This window comes from Coregonus clupeaformis, unplaced genomic scaffold (genome assembly GCF_020615455.1).
Source record: "Coregonus clupeaformis isolate EN_2021a unplaced genomic scaffold, ASM2061545v1 scaf0299, whole genome shotgun sequence".
Lineage (NCBI taxonomy): Eukaryota > Metazoa > Chordata > Actinopteri > Salmoniformes > Salmonidae > Coregonus > Coregonus clupeaformis.
Window position 1 is genome coordinate 305,001 of NW_025533754.1, and position 20,695 is coordinate 325,695.

At 42.9% G+C, this 20,695-nt stretch overlaps 1 protein-coding gene and 1 long non-coding RNA gene across 2 annotated transcripts in view; both read left to right on the forward strand.

Moving 5' to 3' along the window:
* The window catches only part of LOC121555445 (HBS1-like protein), an 84,272-nt gene extending 70,053 nt beyond the window's left edge, over positions 1 to 14,219 (forward strand). The window contains exons 13-18 of the mRNA XM_041869293.2: positions 4,130 to 4,234; positions 4,954 to 5,044; positions 5,138 to 5,246; positions 5,382 to 5,482; positions 12,077 to 12,221; positions 13,800 to 14,219. Coding sequence (XP_041725227.2) covers positions 4,130 to 4,234; positions 4,954 to 5,044; positions 5,138 to 5,246; positions 5,382 to 5,482; positions 12,077 to 12,221; positions 13,800 to 13,811 — 563 coding nt within the window. The 3' untranslated portion in view covers positions 13,812 to 14,219. The remainder of the gene's footprint in view (positions 1 to 4,129; positions 4,235 to 4,953; positions 5,045 to 5,137; positions 5,247 to 5,381; positions 5,483 to 12,076; positions 12,222 to 13,799) is intronic.
* A 4,501-nt stretch (positions 14,220 to 18,720) lies between these two features.
* LOC123484395 lies at positions 18,721 to 20,057 on the forward strand. The gene is made up of 2 exons (XR_006658515.1): positions 18,721 to 19,581; positions 19,716 to 20,057. It is a non-coding gene; the product is annotated as an uncharacterized LOC123484395 (long non-coding RNA).
* Positions 20,058 to 20,695: the final 638 nt, after the last annotated feature.

Sequence of the window (20,695 nt, forward strand, 5' to 3'; positions counted from 1 at the left end):
GACACAGACACATTACAGAGACACAGACACATTACAGAGACACATTACAGAGACACAGACACATTACAGAGACACAGACACATTACAGAGACACAGACACAATAGAGACACAGACACATTACAGAGACACAGACACATTACAGAGACACAGACACATTACAGAGACACAGACACATTACAGAGACACAGACACATTACAGAGACACAGACACATTACAGAGACACAGACACATTACAGAGACACAGACACATTACAGAGACACAGACACATTACAGAGACACAGACACATTACAGAGCACAGACACATTACAGAGACACAGACACATTACAGAGACACAGACACATTACAGAGACACAGACACATTACAGAGACACAGACACATTACAGAGACACAGACACATTAGAGACACAGACACATTAGAGACACAGACACATTAGAGACACAGACACATTAGAGACACAGACACATTAGAGACACAGACACATTACAGAGACACAGACACATTACAGAGACACAGACACATTACAGAGACACATTACAGAGACACAGACACATTACAGAGACACAGACACATTACAGAGACACAGACACATTACAGAGACACAGACACATTACAGAGACACAGACACATTACAGAGACACAGACACATTACAGAGACACAGACACATTACAGAGACACATTACAGAGATACAGACACATTACAGAGACACAGACACATTACAGAGATACAGACACATTACAGAGATACAGACACATTACAGAGACACAGACACATTACAGAGACACAGACACATTACAGAGACACAGACACATTACAGAGACACAGACACATTACAGAGACACAGACACATTACAGAGACACAGACACATTCCAGAGACACAGACACATTCCAGAGACACAGACACATTCCAGAGACACAGACACATTACAGAGACACAGACACATTACAGAGACACAGACACATTACAGAGACACAGACACATTACAGAGACACAGACACATTACAGAGACACAGACACATTACAGAGATACAGACACATTACAGAGACACACACACACATTACAGAGACACAGACACATTACAGAGATACAGAGATACAGACACATTACAGAGAAACTAGCCTCGTGGTGAACAAGGGATTCCCTGAAACGGGAAGCCCGGGGAAGTTCCATGGCGGAATCCTCTGAAGAGGGGTCGGAACCTGGAGGAAATCAGTGACTCCTCACAACACGTCAAACCAATCAAACACCTTGCTTGGGCGGAGGTCCAAAGGGGCTCACCAGATTAGTGCCGTAGGAGCTGCAGTGCGTGAGGACAAAACATTTTAACAAAACAAGCACCTGGTGACCAAAACATTTTAGAACTGTTTTTTTTTCAGCATTTCTCTGCTATTTTTCGAGATGACCTAAAGCTACATCAAGAGGAGAGAAATGTTCTACAATGTTGGCCATATCAATATTTTTAATTAGACGTTTCTGAAGTGATATTTGTCTGTAAAGGCTAGCCACAACGAGGTTCGTTTTGAGAAAAGTCAGCTGACCTTGTAAGCTACTTAGGTATAACTAACTAGCTAGCTACTAGCTAGTTACATTTCTGTCACGATTTATAAAGCCAACAAAATGTTAATAAAAAACAGCATATTATTGACCTAGAAGGTTAGCTGTACTTAGCCCAGTCGCTAGCTTATCCAGGGTCAGTGATACACAGACAGTACATGGTTGCTATGGGAACAACTGCACTCATTTTGTAAGTTACATTGCTAAAATGAATGAAATAAAGTAAAATGAATCTCATAAAATGTTAGCGCTGATGCTCATCTCCTGTAGCCTAACTGCCCTCTCCTTAGTTTCATCCTGTACCTAACTTTTTTGCAAATCTATTGAAAATGAAATACAGAAATATCTCATTAATATTTGAGTCATTTAGCAGATGTCTTCTCCAGAGTGACTTACAGTAGGAGACATTTAGCAGATGTCTTCTCCAGAGAGACCTCCAGTAGGAGACATTTAGCAGATGTCTTCTCCAGAGAGACTTACAGTAGGAGACATTTAGCAGATGTCTTCTCCAGAGTGACTTCCAGTAGGAGACATTTAGCAGATGTCTTCTCCAGAGAGACTTACAGTAGGAGACATTTAGCAGATGTCTTCTCCAGAGAGACTTACAGTAGGAGACATTTAGCAGATGTCTTCTCCAAAAAGACTTACAGTAGGAGACATTTAGCAGATGTCTTCTCCAGAGTGACTTCCAGTAGGAGACATTTAGCAGATGTCTTCTCCAGAGAGACTTCCAGTAGGAGACATTTAGCAGATGTCTTCTCCAGAGAGACTTCCAGTAGGAGACATTTAGCAGATGTCTTCTCCAGAGAGACTTCCAGTAGGAGACATTTAGCAGATGTCTTCTCCAGAGAGACTTACAGTAGGAGACATTTAGCAGATGTCTTCTCCAGAGAGACTTACAGTAGGAGACATTTAGCAGATGTCTTCTCCAGAGTGACTTCCAGTAGGAGACATTTAGCAGATGTCTTCTCCAGAGAGACTTCCAGTAGGAGACATTTAGCAGATGTCTTCTCCAGAGAGACTTCCAGTAGGAGACATTTAGCAGATGTCTTCTCCAGAGAGACTTCCAGTAGGAGACATTTAGCAGATGTCTTCTCCAGAGAGACTTCCAGTAGGAGACATTTAGCAGATGTCTTCTCCAGAGAGACTTCCAGTAGGGAGACATTTAGCAGATGTCTTCTCCAGAGTGACTTCCAGTAGGAGACATTTAGCAGATGTCTTCTCCAGAGAGACTTCCAGTAGGAGACATTTAGCAGATGTCTTCTCCAGAGAGACTTCAGTAGGAGACATTTAGCAGATGTCTTCTCCAGAGAGACTTCCAGTAGGAGACATTTAGCAGATGTCTTCTCCAGAGAGACTTCCAGTAGGAGACATTTAGCAGATGTCTTCTCCAGAGAGACTTCCAGTAGGAGACATTTAGCAGATGTCTTCTCCAGAGAGACTTCCAGTAGGAGACATTTAGCAGATGTCTTCTCCAGAGAGACTTCCAGTAGGAGACATTTACAGTGGTCCTCTGTAGCTCAGCTGGTAGAGCACGGCGCTTGTAACGCCAAGGTAGTGGGTTCGATCCCCGGGACCACCCATACACAAAAAATAATAATGTATGCACGCATGACTGTAAGTTGCTTTGGATAAAAGCGTCTGCTAAATGGCATATTAAATGGCATATTATTTAGCAGATGTCTTCTCCAGAGAGACTTCCAGGAGCAATTAGGGTTAAGTGATTTGCTCAGGGGTACATCAACAGGTTTGTCACCTAGTCACTTCAGGGATTCGAACCAGAGACCTTTGGGTTACTGGCCCAACGTTCTTAACCGCTAGCCCAGATGGAACGGAATGCATTCTAGAACACCTTAACAGAACTTATACTGAACTAAATTATAAATGCAACATACAACAATTTTACTGAGTTACAGTTCATAGAAGGAAATCGGTCAATTGAAATAAATTAATTAGGCCCTAATCTATGGATTTCAGATGACTGGGCAGGGGCGGAGCCATGGGTGGGACTGGGAGGGCATAGGCCCACCCACTGGGGTGCCAGGCCCAGTCAATCAGAATGAGTTTTTCCCCACAAAAGGGCTTTTCCCCACAAAAGGTCCCCCCTCAGACAATTCCTCAGGTGTTACATGTGGTCTGTGGTTGTGAGGCTGGTTGGATGTACTGCCAAATTCTCTAAAATGACGTTGGAGGTGGCTTATGACAGAGAACTGAACATTCAATTCTCTGGCAACAGCTCTGTTGGACATTCCTGCAGTCATGTCAATTGCACGCTCCCTCAACTTGAGACATCTGTGGCATTGTGTTGTATTTTACAGTGGCCTTTTATTGTACCCAGCACAAGGTGCACCTGTGTAATGATCATGCTGTTTAATCAGCTTCATGATATGCCACACCTGTCAGGTGGATGGATCATCTTGGCAAAGGAGAAATGCTCACTAACAGTGATGGAAACAAATTTGTGCACAACATTGGAGAGAAATATGCTTTTTGTGCTCGATCAGCTGTTGATATTCTTTTTAAAGATCAGGGTTCTGTGTTCTAACCCTGTTCTCTGTGGTTCTAGATCAGGGCTCAGGGTTCTGTGTAACAGGGAAGATCGAGGCGGGGTACATTCAGACAGGAGACAGAGTTCTGGCCATGCCCCCCAATGAGACATGCACTGTTAAAGGTACTGTCTGTGTGTCTGTCTCTGTGTGTCTGTCTCTGTGTGTCTGTCTCTGTGTGTCTGTCTCTGTGTGTCTGTCTCTGTGTGTCTGTCTCTGTGTGTCTGTCTCTGTGTGTCTGTCTCTGTGTGTCTGTCTCTGTGTGTCTGTCTCTGTGTGTCTGTCTCTGTGTGTCTGTGTGTTTCTCAATGTCTGAGCACAATAATACACCAGTGCCACCTTGTGGACATACAACACATTATTGCTCTCTCTGTTTCTCTCTCTGTGTCTCTCTCTCTCTCTCTCTCTCTCTCTCTCTCTCTCTCTCTCTCTCTCTCTCTCTCTCTCTCTCTCTCTCTCTCTCTCTCTCTCTCTCTCTCTCTCTCTCTCTCTGTCTCTCTCTCTCTCTCTCTGTCTCTGTCTCTGTCTCTGTCTCTGTCTCTGTCTCTGTCTCTGTCTCTGTCTCTGTCTCTGTCTCTGTCTCTGTCTCTGTCTCTGTCTCTGTCTCTCTCTCTCTCTTTCTCTCTCTCTCTCTCTCTCTCTCTCTTTCTTTCTCTCTCTCTGTCTCTCTCTCTCTCTGTCTCTCTCTCTCTCTCTCTCTCTCTCTCTCTGTCTCTCTCTCTCTCTCTCTCTCTCTCTCTCTCTCTCTCTCTCTCTCTGTCTCTCTCTCTCTCTCTCTCTCTCTCTCTCTCTCTCTCTCTCTCTCTCTCTCTCTCTCTCTCTCTCTCTCTCTCTCTCTCTCTAGGTATCACTCTCCATGATGAGCCTCTGGACTGGGCAGCTGCAGGGGATCATGTTAGTTTGACCGTCACTGGCATGGACATCATCAAGATTAAGTAAGTATATAACATAAACTCTAACCTTAACCCCCTGACCTCTAGTCCTAATGTTTTGTCCACTCAGTGTATATAATCTCTCCTCTCCTCCAGTGTGGGCTGTGTGTTCTGTGATATCAAGGAGCCAATCAGAGCGTGTTCCCGCTTCAGGGCCAGAGTCCTGCTCTTCAACATAGAGGTCCCCATCACACAGGGCTTCCCCGTGAGTACACACACACACACACACACACACACAGTCTGTGTTCAGTGTGTGGTCGAGTGTGTTTTGTGTGGTTCTAAGTCTGTTTGTTCTACGCAGCTCTAAGAGTGTGGTTCTAAGTGTGTTTTGTGTGCGTAGGTTGTGTTACACTACCAGACGATCAGTGAACCGGCCACTATTAGGAAGCTGGTCAGTGTTCTTCACAAGAGCAGTGGAGAGGTGCTCAAGAAGAAACCAAAGTGAGTATTTTTTTTATTATTATTATTTTTTGGTCATTTAGCAGACGCTCTTATCCAGAGCGACTTACAGGAGCAATTAGGGTTAAGTGCCTTGCTTAAGGGCACATCGACAGATTTTTCACCTAGTCTGCTCGGGGATTAGAACCAGCGACCTTTCGGTTACTGGCACAACGCTCTTACCCACTAAGCTCCCTGCCGCCCCCAAGGGGAAGGGATCGTAACAGAAGGGAAGTGGAGCCTCATCACATTTTGTTGTTGTTGAGGAAGTCGGCCCGATTTCTATTTTACTTTGTGCATGTCTGACTCTACCTTTTTAAAGTTAATACAGTCTCAGGATCAAGGATAGTGTCCCGAAATATGTCTTCAATGTTGTGATGCAGTAAACATTACATTAACGTTGTGTTTGGGTGTAACGGTACACGTGTTCGTACCGAACTGTTCGGCACAGGGACCTCGGTTCAGTCCGCACTGTCAACCCGAATGAATACTTGAATATATATGTATTAATTAAAAACACTAGGCCTACAGGCTATGCCTACGCTGCGTTGCCTCTTGAGTAAATCTGAGCTGAAAACATTTCAGACTATTCTGTTAAAACAAATAGACTTTTATAATCAAGATTCTAATCTTAACTGGCACATTTTCAAACTGTCCTTTTGTGAGGCGCAAGCTGGAACTAGTTCTGTACAATGGTGAGTGGTGCGGTCGGTAAACCAGAATCGGAGGATCCAACGTTTTAAATCTCCAGTTTGGGAACGTTTTGGCTTCCCAGTAGATTACAACGGCGATGGACAGAGTTGTGGAGAAAACGTTGACAGTATTTCCTCGCCTAGAATAGCCTATGCTGCCAACACCTCATCACCCCAGTATATCAAACACGAAGAAACAACACAACGTCTCCCCTCTGCATTCAAGCAGCCCTTGGCAGCTGATTCTGACCGGTCCAAATAAATTACAAAGAGAGATAGGTAGGCTATGGTTATATTTTTTACTGTCTTGTTTAAAGGGTATGCACCCTCTCGGTGGTTGAGAATATAGGGGGTTTCAGCACCTCGTCAAATTGCTCGAGCAACGTTGCGAACTTCTCTCTTGTACCCATTTCAGCAAAGTTAGGTAGTGTGTTCGGATAACCATGAACTATAGCCTTCATACAGGAAGGGGAAGTGCATTCGGAAAGTATTCAGACCCCTTCCCTTTTTTCCACATTGTTACATTACAGCCTTTTTCTAAAATTGATTAAATAAATACAATCCTCATCAATCTACACACGATACCCCATAGTGACAAAGCGAAAACAGGTTTGTAAAATTTTTTGTACATAATTATTATTTTTTTAAACAGAAAGCTTATTTACATTAGTATTCAGACCCTTTGTTATGAAACGTGAAATTGAGCTCCGGTGCATCCTATTTCCATTGATCATCCTTGAGCTGTTTCTACAACTTGATTGGAGTCCACCTGTGGTAAATTCAATTGATTGGACGTGATTTGGAAAAGCACACACCTGTCTATATAAGATCCCACATTTGACAGTGTATGTCAGAGCAAAAACCAAGCCATGAGGTCCAAGGAATTGTCCGTAGAGCTCAGAGACAGGATTGTGTCGAGTCTCAGATCTGGGGAAGGGTACCAAAAAATGTCTGCAGCATTGAAGGTCCCAAAGAACACAGTGGCCTCCATCATTCTTAAATGGAAGAAGTTTGGAACCACCAAGACTCTTCCTAGAGCTGGCCGCCCGGCAAAACTGAGCAATCGGGAGAGAAGGGCCTTGGTCAGGGAGGTGACCAAGAACCCGATGGTCACTGACAGAGCTCCAGAGTTCCTCTGTGGAGATTGGAGAACCTTCCAGAAGGACAACCATCTCTGCAGCACTCCGCCAATCAGGCCTTTATGGTAGAGTGGCCAGGCGGAAGCCGCTCCTCAGCAAAAGGCACATGACAGCCCGCTTGGAGTTTGCCAAAAGGCACCTAAAGGACTCTCAGACCATAAAAAACAAGGTTCTCTGGTCTGATGAAACCAAGATTGAGCTCTTTGGCCTGAATGCCAAGCGTCACGTCTGGAGGAAACCTGGTACCATCCCTACGGTGAAGCATGGTGGTGGCAGCATCATGCTGTGGGATGTTTTTCAGCGGCAGGGACTGGGAGACTAGTCAGGATCGAGGGAAAGATGAACGGAGCAAAGTACAGAGAGATCCATGATGAAAACCTGCTCCAGAACGCTCAGGACCTCAGACTGGGGTGAAGGTTCACCTTCCAACAGGACAACAACCCTAAGCACACAGCCAAGACAACGCAGGAGTGGCTTCGGGACAAGTCTCTGAATGAATGTCCTTGAGTGGCCCAGCCAGAGTCCGGATTTGAACCCGATCTAACATCTCTGGAGAGACCTGAAAATAGCTGTGCAGCAACGCTCCCCATCCAACCTGACAGAGCTTGAGAGGATCTGCAGAGAAGAATGGGAGAAACTCCCCAAATACAGGTGTGCCAAGCTTGTAGCGTCATACCCAAGAAAACTCGAGGCTGTAATCGCTGCCAAAGGTGCTTCAACAAAGTACTGAGTAAAGGGTCTGAATAATTATGTCAATGTGATATTTCAGTTGTTTGTTTTTATATACATTTGCAAAAATGTGTCGTTATGGGGTATTGTGTGTAGATTAATGAAGAAAAAAATATATTTAATCCATTTTAGAATAAGGCTGTAACGTAACACAATTTGGAAAAAGTCAAGTATTCACACCCCTTGACTTTTTCTAAATTCTGTTGTGTTACAGCCTGAATTTAAAATGTATTACATTTTGATTTGTTTGTCACTGGCCTAAACACAATACCCCATAATGTCAAAGTGGAATTATGTTTTTCCAAATTAATTAAAATGAAAAGCTGAAATGTCTTTGAGTCAATAAGTATTCAACCCCTTTGTTATGGCAAGCCTAAATACGTTCAGGAGTAAAAATGTGCTTAACAGGTCACATAATAAGTTAAATGAACTTACTCTGTGTGCAATAATAGTGTTTAACATGATTTTTGAATGACTACCTCATCTCTGTACCCCACACATACAATTATCTGTAAGGTCCCTCAGTCGAGCAGTGAATTTCAAACACAGATTCAACCACAAAGACCAGGGAGGTTTTCCAAAGCCTCGCAAAGAAGGGCACCTATTGGTAGATGGGTAAAAAAAAAAAAAGCAGACATTGAATATCCCTTTGAGCATGGTGAAGTTATTAATTACACTTTGAATGGTGTATCAATACACCCAGTCACTACAAAGATACAGGCTTCCTTCCTTATTCAGTTGCCAGAGAGGAAGGAAACTGCTCAGGGAGTTCACTGAGGCCAATGGTGACTTTAAAACTCTTACAGAGTTTAATGGCTGTGAAATGAGAAAACTGAGGATGAATCAACAACATTGTAGTTACTTCACAATACTAACCTAATTGACAGAGTGAAAAGAAGGAAGCCTGTACAGAATAAAAAATATTCCATAACATGCATCCTGTTTGCAACAAGGCACTAAAGTAAAACTGTGGAAAAGCAATTAACTCTTTCTCCTGAATTCAAAGTATGTTTGGGGCAAATCCAATACAACACATTACAGAGTACCACTCTACATATTTTTAAGCATAGTGGTGGCTGCATCATGTTATGGGTATGCTTGTAATCATTAAGGACTGGGGAGTTTTTTTTAGTATAATAGGACAGGCAAAATCCTGGAGGAAAACCTGGTTCAGTCGGTTTCCAGGAGATGAATTGACCTTTCAGCAGGACAATAACCTAAAACAAGGCCGAATCTACACTGGAGCTGCTTACCAAGATGACAGTGAATGTTCCTGAGTGGCCGAGTAACAGTTTTGACTTAAATCTACTTGAAAATCTATGGCAAGACCTGAAAATGGAAACGATCAACAACCAATTTGACAAGAGCTTGAAGAATTTTGAAAAGAATAATGGACAAATGTTGCACAATCCAAATGCTCTTAGAGACTTACCCAGAAAGATTCACAGCTGTAATGGCGATAACCAAAGGTGATTCTACAAAGTATTGACTCGAGTGTGAATACTTACAGTTGAAGTCGGAAGTTTGCATACACTTAGGTTGGAGTCATTTAAACTCGTTTTTCAACCACTCCACAAAGTTTGTGTTAACAAACTATAGTTTTGGCAAGTCAGTTAGGACATCTACTTTGTGCATAACACAAGTAATTTTTCCAACAATTGTTTACAGACATATTATTTCACTTATAATTCACTGTATCACAATTCCAGTGGGTCAGAAGTTTACATACACTAAGTTGACTGTGCCTTTAAACAGCTTGGAAAATTCCAGAAAATGATGTCATGGCTTTAGAAGCTTCTGATAGGCTAATTGACATCATTTGAGTTAATTGGAGGAGTACCTGTGGATGTATTTCAAGGCCTACCTTCAAACTCAGTGCCTCTTTGCTTGACATCATGGGAAAATCAAAAGAAATCAGCCAAGACCTCAGGAAAAAAAAATTGTAGACCTCCACAAGTCTGGTTTATTCTTGGGAGCAATTTCCAAACGCCTGAAGGTACCACGTCCATCTGTACAAACAATAGTACGCAAGTATAAACACCATGGGACCACGCAGCCGCCATACCGCTCAGGAAGGAGACGTGTTCTGTCTCTTAGAGATTAATGTACTTTGGTGCGAAAAGTGCAAATCAATCCCAGAACAACAGCAAAGAACCTTGTGAAGATGCTGGAGGAAACGGGTACAAAAGTATCTATATCCACAGTAAAACGAGTCCTATATCGACATAACCTGAAAGGCCGCTCAGCAAGGAAGAAGCCACTGCTCCAAAACCACCATAAAAAAGCCAGACTACGGTTTGCAACTGCACATGGGGACAAAGATCATACTTTTTGGAGAAATGTCGTCTGGTCTGATGAAACCAAAATAGAACTGTTTGGCCATAATGACCATCGTTATGTTTGGAGGAAAAAGGGGGATGATTGCAAGCCGAAGAACACCATCCCAACCATAAAGCACGGGGGTGGCAGCATCATGCTGTGGGGGTGCTTTGCTGCAGGAGGGACTGGTGCACTTCACAAAATAGATGGCATCATGAGGAAGGAAAATTATGTAGATATATTGAAGCAACAGCTCAAGACATCAGTCAGGAAGTTAAAGCTTGGTCGCAAATGGGTCTTCCAAATGGACAATGACCCCAAGCACACTTCCAAAGTTGTGGCAAAATGGCTTAAGGACAACAAAGTCAAGGTATTGGAGTGGCCATCACAATCCTATAGAAATTTGTGGGCAGAACTGAAAAAGCGTGTGCGAGCAAGGAGGCCTACAAACCTGACTCAGTTACACCAGCTCTGTCAGGAGGAATGGGACAAAATTCACCCAACTTATTGTGGAAAGCTTGTGGAAGGCTACCCGAAACGTTTGACCCAAGTTAAACAATTTAAAGGCAATGCTACCAAATACTAATTGAGTGTATGTAAACTTCTGACCCACTGGGAATGTGATGAAAGAAATAAAAGCTGAAATAAATCATTCTCTCTACTATTATTCTGACATTTCACATTCTTAAAATAAAGTGGTGATCCTAACTGACCTAAGACAGGGAATTTTTACTAGGATTAAAGGTCAGGAATTGTGAAAAACTGAGTTTAAATGTATTTGGCTAAGGTGTATGTAAACTTCCGACTTCAACTGTAGGTGAATGAGAGATTTCTGTATTTCATTTTCAATAAATTTGCAAACATTTCTAAAAACATTTTCACTTTTTCATTATGGGGTATTGTGTGTAGATGGGTTAGAGAAAAAAAATAAATGTAATCAATTTTGAATTCAGGCTGTAACACAACAAAAATGTGGAACAAGTCAAGGGGGTATGAACACTTTCTGAGGGCGCTGTACTTAACAGTGACAGCCCATCACATTACCCCGAAGATGTACCGACACGCCCCTTTTTATGAGAGTCACAAGTGCTCATCTGGCACTGAAGGAGACATGGCGCGTTCATAACCAAGTGGGGATTTGCCACATACGACTGGGAAAAATCTATTTGAATGGCCTCCAACTGGTAATTACTAAACTCCTCTTCTCCTTGAGCTCCCACTTCTCCCACATGGTGACCTCTGTCACCTACTAAGGAAATGGCCTCTATAACAGCATTTTCGGCAGTTAAAAACATTTATATAAAGCAATCCTATTTTTGAACTCTATAATTTGTTTACGAGCATGATCGCTGTTCTTTTAGTTTATGGTTGACATTAGTCAATTGGCGTTTTCTCAACGAGTTCAAATCACGTGAACGCATCCAACTGGTATTTACGACTTCACAACTGGTACATTTCCACCTCCCACATGGTTACAAACACAGCGTCAGAGTGGAAACTTGAGACCCAACATAACAATCCTGTCACAACAGAAAATGCCAGGAACATTGTGAATGCTGAACTTTGTGAATGGCATTTTAATTTTCCCGACGTACCGAAACCGAACCGTGACCCCAAAACTGCAATACGTACCGAACTGTGGGTTTGGTGAACCGTTACACCCCTAGTGTTGGGAAAGAATATGAATGTTGTGTAAATGTTTGTTTAACGTTGTGTAGGTGTCTGGGTAAGGGTATGAACGCGGTGGTGGAGATCCAGACCCAGAGGCCTGTGGCGTTGGAGCTCTATAAGGACTTCAAGGAGCTGGGACGCTTCATGCTGAGATACGTAGGGTCAACCATCGCCGCCGGGGTCGTCACCGAGGTAACCGGGCTCTGGCCTTCTCCTCTTCCTAGCAGAGGAAAATATATCTACATTGTCCCAAACGGCCCCCTGTTCCCTATATCGTGTCAGAGACCTGTTCCTTATGGGCCCTGGTCTAAAGTAGTGCACTATATAGGGAATAGGGTGCCTTTCTCTGGTCTAAAGTAGTGCACTATATAGCGAATAGGATGCCATTCTCTGGTCTAAAGTAGTGCACTATATAGGGAATAGGGTGCCATTCTCTGGTCTAAAGTAGTGCACTATATAGGGAATAGGGTGCCATTCTCTGGTCTAAAGTAGTGCACTATATAGGGAATAGGGTGCCATTCTCTGGTCTAAAGTAGTGCACTATATAGGGAATAGGGTGCCATTCTCTGGTCTAAAGTAGTGCACTATATAGGGAATAGGGTGACATTCTCTGGTCTAAAGTAGTGCACTATATAGGGAATAGGGTGCCATTCTCTGGTCTAAAGTAGTGCACTATATAGGGAATAGGGTGACATTCTCTGGTCTAAAGTAGTGCACTATATAGGGAATAGGGTGCCATTCTCTGGTCTAAAGTAGTGCACTATATAGGGAATAGGGTGCCATTCTCTGGTCTAAAGTAGTGCACTATATAGGGAATAGGGTGCCATTCTCTGGTCTAAAGTAGTGTACTATATAGGGAATAGGGTGCCATTCTCTGGTCTAAAGTAGTGCACTACATAGGGAATAGGGTGCCATTCTCTGGTCTAAAGTAGTGCACTATATAGGGAATAGGGTGCCATTCTCTGGTCTAAAGTAGTGCACTATATAGGGAATAGGGTGCCATTCTCTGGTCTAAAGTAGTGCACTATATAGGGAATAGGGTACCATTCTCTGGTCTAAAGTAGTGCACTATATAGGGAATAGGGTGCCATTCTCTGGTCTAAAGTAGTGCACTATATAGGGAATAGGGTACCATTCTCTGGTCTAAAGTAGTGCACTATATAGGGAATAGGGGGCCATTCTCTGGTCTAAAGTAGTGCACTATATAGGGAATAGGGGGCCATTCTCTGGTCTAAAGTAGTGCACTATATAGGGAATAGGGTGCCATTCTCTGGTCTAAAGTAGTGCACTATATAGGGAATAGCGTGCCATTCTCTGATCTAAAGTAGTGCACTATATAGGGAATAGGGTGCCATTCTCTGGTCTAAAGTAGTGCACTATATAGGGAATAGGGTGCCATTCTCTGGTCTAAAGTAGTGCACTATATAGGGAATAGGGTGCCATTCTCTGGTCTAAAGTAGTGCACTACATAGGGAATAGGGTGCCATTCTCTGGTCTAAAGTAGTGCACTATATAGGGAATAGGGTGCCATTCTCTGGTCTAAAGTAGTGCACTACATAGGGAATAGGGTGTCATTCTCTGGTCTAAAGTAGTGCACTATATAGGGAATAGGGTGCTGTTTGGGATTCACCCATAATGTTACATCTGAGCAGACAGTAGAACAGGGGTCACCAAAGGCAGTTCATCTGTCTGTTCTGAAGGATATGGTTGCCATAAACTTTAAAGTTCAATGTTTTAACCTAGTCTTGGTTTTGTGTATTTTCTCTGCAGATCAAAGAATGACGAGCGGTCTGATCCAACTTTGATCCAGTCAGAACCGGACCCAGAGACTGCATGACAGACGGCTAGCTGCAGACTGACAGACAGACAAAGTGCAATTCCTTCAGAGATTGACAAGTGTCATTCACAGACTGAGTGTTCACATCCATCCCTCTATCTATCCATCCATCCATCCCTCTATCCATCCCTCCATCCAGTGCAGAAGCTACCTAACAACAAGATGAAGTAAATGATTAACTATTTAAAGGTCCAATCCAGCTGTTTCTATCTTAATATCAAATCATTTCTGGGTAACAATTAAGTGAAAATAGCTTCATAGCAAATAGTAATTTCTCAAGCAAGAATTTAGCTAGGACTGTCTGGAATTGATCTGAGTGGGGAGGGGAAAAATAAAAACTGGCTGTTATTGGCTGAGAGGTTTGGAACTCTTTCTTATTGGTCTATGAACTAATTTACCCAAAACTCCGTCCCACCAAAACGGGCTGAATTTTCAGGCAGTCTTTTCAAACCGCTCTTTTCACGTTTTCACAGTATTATTCCAACCTCATGGTATATAAATACTGTATATATATAAAACCCCGGAAAATCACTTTTTTGACTGCATTGGGCTGTGGTGGTCATGAAATGTTGTCAGCCGGTGATTGTCAAGCAAATAACTGCCGGTCTCACGGTAATTGACCGTTAATTAACATAAAGACATTTAGCATCTCCTGGCTTCCACCCATAGCCTACAAGCCACTGATGCAGACCTTTGGAACATCTACATTTAAAAAAAAGTCTAATAAATCCATGTAATATAGTCTACACCATCACAATAAATCCATTATTTATTTTAGACCGGTCTAAAGAAACATGATATGAAGAAAATGTAGTCTATTTCAGAAGAACAGAATAGCATACTCTGAGTTGTCCTTATGTTAGGTCCTGATCTGGCTGTGCCATATGGCTGTGGGCTACACTAGTTCATTTAGAAGACAAGATTTGCTTAGAATTCCATGGCATTATTTTTATATTATTTTATAATATGAAGAATACAATTGAACAAAGCTGAATAAAATAGAAAGGATATTTTCTCCAAATGATTTGATGGGAGTGTGGACATGCAGCTATTCTGTGTTGAGCGGTTAACAAAGAAACAGGTCCTCCTATAGGCTTCATTTAGAGTAATTCATGCAACTGTAGTTGTGATACAAACGTTGGGCTATATGTTTTGATTTTTAATACATTCTAAGGCTGCACGATGCGACTCAAATTATGATTTGGAAAAAAGTTGCATGAAAGGCATGAGCTCTGCTTTGTTTTTTTGCGCAGGCTGCACACACTTCATCAGTCTCTCATTCACAATTTGACAAGCACTTGATAATGCCTCGAATTTCCCGGCGGCATCCCCTTTGTGTGGCCGTAATGCCCCCTAAAAAATCCATGCCTTTTGCGGCCGTTGTGCCCTTTGGCTGAATATAATAATTATAATTCCCTTCTCCCTGCTGCGCGCTCCGAAGCACCTCTCACTCACATGGTTCTCTCAATTCCGAATATATTGAAGATATTGGAAGAACTGTCCACATTTACTTTTCGTCAGCCAACAAGATGAGTCGGCCTAACGAACAGCAAAAGCACTAGCCTGTCAATCTACTATCCCCCATAGTACAGAAGTTGACCTATTCTGTTCGAGAAATAAATATTCCAAACATAATCTGGGACAGTTGTGGGATTCGATAGATCCCAAATTAATACAACCAATAGCATAAAAAAAAAAAAATAATTAAAAGCAATGAGGCTGATGCAACAGATCAGAACGTTTAGCTTAAAATGTTGATAGACTATTAGGCTGTTTCTTCCCATTATAAGCACAGCAGTGCACACATGGTAGTAGGCTATACGCTTGAATGTTCCAAAATGCAATCAATTAGCGGGAAAAACACCATTATCAAAAGTGACCGTAAATGCAATTATGCATGTAATGCTTTTATTATAAAGGTGCATTTCTATGGTGAAAATGATCTTCCCCAAACTTGAAACTCACCCGCTGCTCATGTATGCCAGTTAGGCTCTACACCCCGTTGTAAAGAGGATTAATGTGCTTCATTTTAAGAAGTTATTTGGCCACTTTAGTTGTGATACAAACCCTATTAAAACATATAGGCCTATGGGCTAGGCTACATGAGGTGTGGGACTATGATTAGCCTTACTGCACATGCAGGCATCATTCACAAGTGATAATATTGTCACCCATCAGACTATTCTTGATTGAATCTTGTCTTTACATATACTAAATAATATGTGTTCATTTTTTAAAATTAAGAATGGACCATTATCATGCACCTGTCTCATTCATCTATGCATTTAAATAGCGAATGGAGGACGCTTTTCCCATGGTACATTTTCATGCCAGCCAGGTAGGCTATACTCCTGTTTTAAAGATAAGCAATGTGCTTAATATTAGGAAAGTAGAGAAATAAATATAGTAGGCCTAGCCTATAGAAAGCTGATGGGATCCTCCTCTTTTTAATAGAGGCCATCACTCTGTTTTCTCACACTATTGCATAGCCTGTAGAAATGTTGCCCAACATGAGCTCATGGGCTCTCATGAAGTGTTTGATTAGACTTTCAAAAATACATTTGCATTGATGTCAGAGTGATTAGAGGGACAATAGAGTGCTGAGTACCAGGAAGTTAGCAAGTTTGGTAGGCTACTAATGACCATCAGCAGCATCAGAGCTTGGAGAAGCCTAATTACAGTGACTAAACGGTCACATGGAATCGTGACTGCCGGTAATACGGTCACCGTAACGAGGCCTTTAAGGAACCATCTGGCAGGGAGACGCTGTGCTGAGATACCTGCAGTGTGTATGCAGGCTTGTGGTCCAGCTATATAACAGTCCTGATTCAACTGAATTGAGAACTATGATTATAAGTGAGTCATCAGTATGAATAATGTATGACCTCACTAACTGTAAGGCGCTCTGGATAAGAGCGTCTGCTAAAATGAGAAATATGCAGACACTTTTTCATCCAGAGCAATTAAGGCTTAAATGTCTGGCTCAACAGCAGATATTTTACCTAGTCGGCTTTGGGATTCGAACCAGCAACCTTTCGGTTACTGGCCCAACGTTCTTAACCACTAGGCTACCTGCCTACCTAATAATGTTGAGCTGGAACAAAAATAGCCCACTCCTGCCCAAAACGTTAGGCGATATGTGTTAGTGCTGGAGAGATATGTGCAGAAGGGACTATGGGAGGAATACTAATTTAAACATCAGTAGAAATGTGTCTTAGTCATGATGGTGTGATTAAGTGGAAGTTAGGATTTGCCCATATGAGACTAGTGCTTAATATCACCTTACCCACTAGGCTCGGAGTCCATTTGGGATTAGGGTCCAGAACTGGGACTACATGTTGTCCAGAACCAACATAGGGTCCAGAGCTGGACTACATGTTGTCCAGAACCCACATAAGGTCCAGAGCTGGGACTACATGTTGTCCAGAACCCACATAAGGTCCAGAGCTGGACTACATGTTGTCCAGAACCCACATAAGGTCCAGAGCTGGACTACATGTTGTCCAGAACCCACATAAGGTCCAGAGCTGGACTACATGTTGTCCAGAACCCACACAGGGTCCAGAGCTGGACTACATGTTGTCCAGAACCCACATAGGGTCCAGAACTGGACTACATGTTGTCCAGAACCAACAAAGGGTCCAGAGCTGGACTGAATACTTTCCGAATGCACTTATCCACTCATAATAATCTGTTGGGATTAGGTAATTAAAATAATTTGGTGGGGAGAAATTCAGGACTGAAGTGAATTTAGGGAAAAGGACTGAAGAATTGAAGATTAAGGTTGCATCCTAACTAATGGCACCCTATTCCCTATGTGGTGCACTACTTTAGACCAGAGAATGGCACCCTATTCCCTATATAGTGCAGTACTTTAGACCAGAGAATGGCATCCTATTCCCTATATAGTGCACTACTTTAGACCAGAGAATGGCACCCTATTCCCTATATAGTGCACTACTTTAGACCAGAGAATGGCACCCTATTCCCTATATAGTGCACTACTTTAGACCAGAGAATGGCACCCTATTCCCTATATAGTGCACTACTTTAGACCAGAGAATGGCACCCTATTCCCTATATAGTGCACTACTTTAGACCAGTCCTATGGGTGCTACTATGGGTCCTGGTCAAAAATGTTGCACTTTGTAGGGAAGGGATACTCAACTCCTACCCTTCGAGGTCCAGAGTCTGCTGGTTTTCTGTTCTACCTGGTAATTAATTGCAGACACCTGGGGCCTCATGTATCAATCTTGCGTACGCACGAAAACACGGCGTACGCCAGCTTTCACGTTCACGGTCAGATGTACTAACAGTGAAATTAACGTAAGAATGTGCGTTCTTCCACGTAAATTTCAGGCCTGGCGTACGTACATTTTTGTGATGTTTGTCCGTTGGCGACTCATAGAGGCAATAAAGTGAAGTGGCAAACATTACACTACGAACTGTTCTATCGCACCTGCCAGATATTGCTTATAATTTGTAATTGATAAATGATTTGCCATATTATTGTCACACGAGTCTTATTAGAATATTCTATTAATTATGCAATTAAGTAAGAACATATATAAAGGATGTGAAAATTGATACAACCCGTCTAGCAATGGCAGCTTTGGCTTTATTAGAAGACATTTTCAATGGACAAATCCGGAGAGAACGAGTTTTTAGGGACCACAGTGATTTTCTGGCCCACGACGATGACTGGCTCATCAGCCGTTTCAGATTTCCAAGGGCTATACTCTTGGAGCTCTGCGCTGAGTTGGGTCCGAATTTGGAAAGAGAGACAGTGAGGAGCCACGCATTACCCGTTCCTTTACAGGTGCTTACTACACTTGGTTTCCTAGCAACCCGGTTCTTTCCAAAGAGAACTGGCAGACCGCTCAGGAATAAGCCAGTCGTGTTTGAGCCGTGCAATGCCACCTGTATGGGACGGCATCATCCGCTTGTCTACCAGGTATATAACGTTCCCATACGATGCAGGTGACCAGCCAAACATCAAAGCGCAATTTGCAGCGATAGCCGGTTTTCCTAATGTAATCGGAGCGATCGACTGCACACATATTGCTATAAAGGCGACATCTGAAGACGAATTTGCATATGTGAATCGGAAACATTTCCATTCAATAAATGTGCAGATTATATGTGATGCACAAATGCGCCTAACAAATATTGTGGCAAGGTGGCCTGGGTCAACCCATGATTCATATATCCTTACAAACAGCATGGTTGGGATGAGACTCCAAGCTGGCAGGGTGCGCGATGGGTGGCTACTTGGTAAGTTATGCATTTAAATGTATGGTTCTATCTAAAAGTAAAATGTTTGTGTCTGTAATTATTATTACTGCCCATCAGGAGACAGTGGTTATCCACTAAAGACGTGGCTGTTAACCCCCTCACCAACCCACAAACTGACCGAGAGCGCAGATACAATGATGCCCATTCCCGCACTCGGTCAGTTGTGGAGCGGGCGATTGGGCAGCTGAAATGTCGGTGGCGCTGCCTTGACAGGACCGGGGGATGCTGTTATACCGCCCTGACAAGGTTTGCCGCATCATACTGGCCTGTGGAGTGCTGCACAATGTCGCGCACAGGCATGGCATACCCCTTGGTGAGGTGGGGGCACCGCCAGAGGACCCTGACCCAGGACCAGTATATGTGCAGCACAATCAACAAGCCATTCAGGCCCGTCAACGTGTAATTGCGACAATATAAATGGTACTCAGACACAAAGTTCATTTTTGACCAATTATTTTAATGAATGGCTTATTTCTGTGAGTGCGTCAGTGACATTTTTTAAGGTGACTGTTCATTTCTTCAATGGCCCTAACAATTTGTTGTTGTGACTCCAGAACAGCATGCGTCAAGACACGGCCAGATGGACGGGCTTCAGCACTGGGGGGAACATTAGAGACACGGGAGACGCTGGACTGAATGGGCTCTGGCTGCTCAGGTGGTGCGGACTCTGAGTGCGTGCCAGTGGACGTTCCTGCGGTTCCTAAGTCCAATTAAACACAGGCACATCTTAACAGTAATTTGAGTCTGTTCCTTATTAATGGGTACACGCATTTGCAATAAAAGCAGTGGATACGTGAAATCTCTGGTGTACCTTTTGCTATATTGCATGCATTTTAAAATTAAACGGTGGCTGGCTATGTATATCAAAGTTAAGGAAATAAATCTGAGTCACCTTGCTGGCAGTCCTGTAGTATATCCGAGTCTCCTACATCAGCGGATACGATTCCAGAGATTAACGTGTCTCCTACAATAGAGGCAACTCTCTGATCAAAGGGTGCAAGTTCATCGGTCCCTGTACCACCGCCTGTTCTGCCCACACTTTGTCGGTGCGCAGCAGTTCTCCGCTTAACTTCCACCTTTATGTCTGACCATTTCTTCTTCAGTTCATTTACGGTGCGACTCTCAGATCCCACCGCGTTGACGGCATCAGACAAACTCGCCCACTCTTTTTTCTTTCTTTTGTTATTAATTCCAGAGGACAGATTTCCAAATAAAATATTTTTTCTTGTTTCTACCTCTGATAGTAGCACCTCTAATTCGTTTTCAGTGAAATTTCGTTTCTTGCTTGCTTTAGCCATGTTCTTGCAGGTTTCTTTTGCCAAATTGGACTAATTACCATATTTAAATTGATTTAATTGAGGGAGGAGACAGGGTGTGGTGTGGTGCTCGTGCATGTGCGCTCAATTTCGCGTTGATTGGGATGTACAAAGAGAATGTATGTGGAATGCTGCGTACGCAGAGATTCATACATCAGATTTTTTTGGTGCGTACGCACATTTATGGCTTTGTCCGTACGCAATGTTTTAGTATGAAT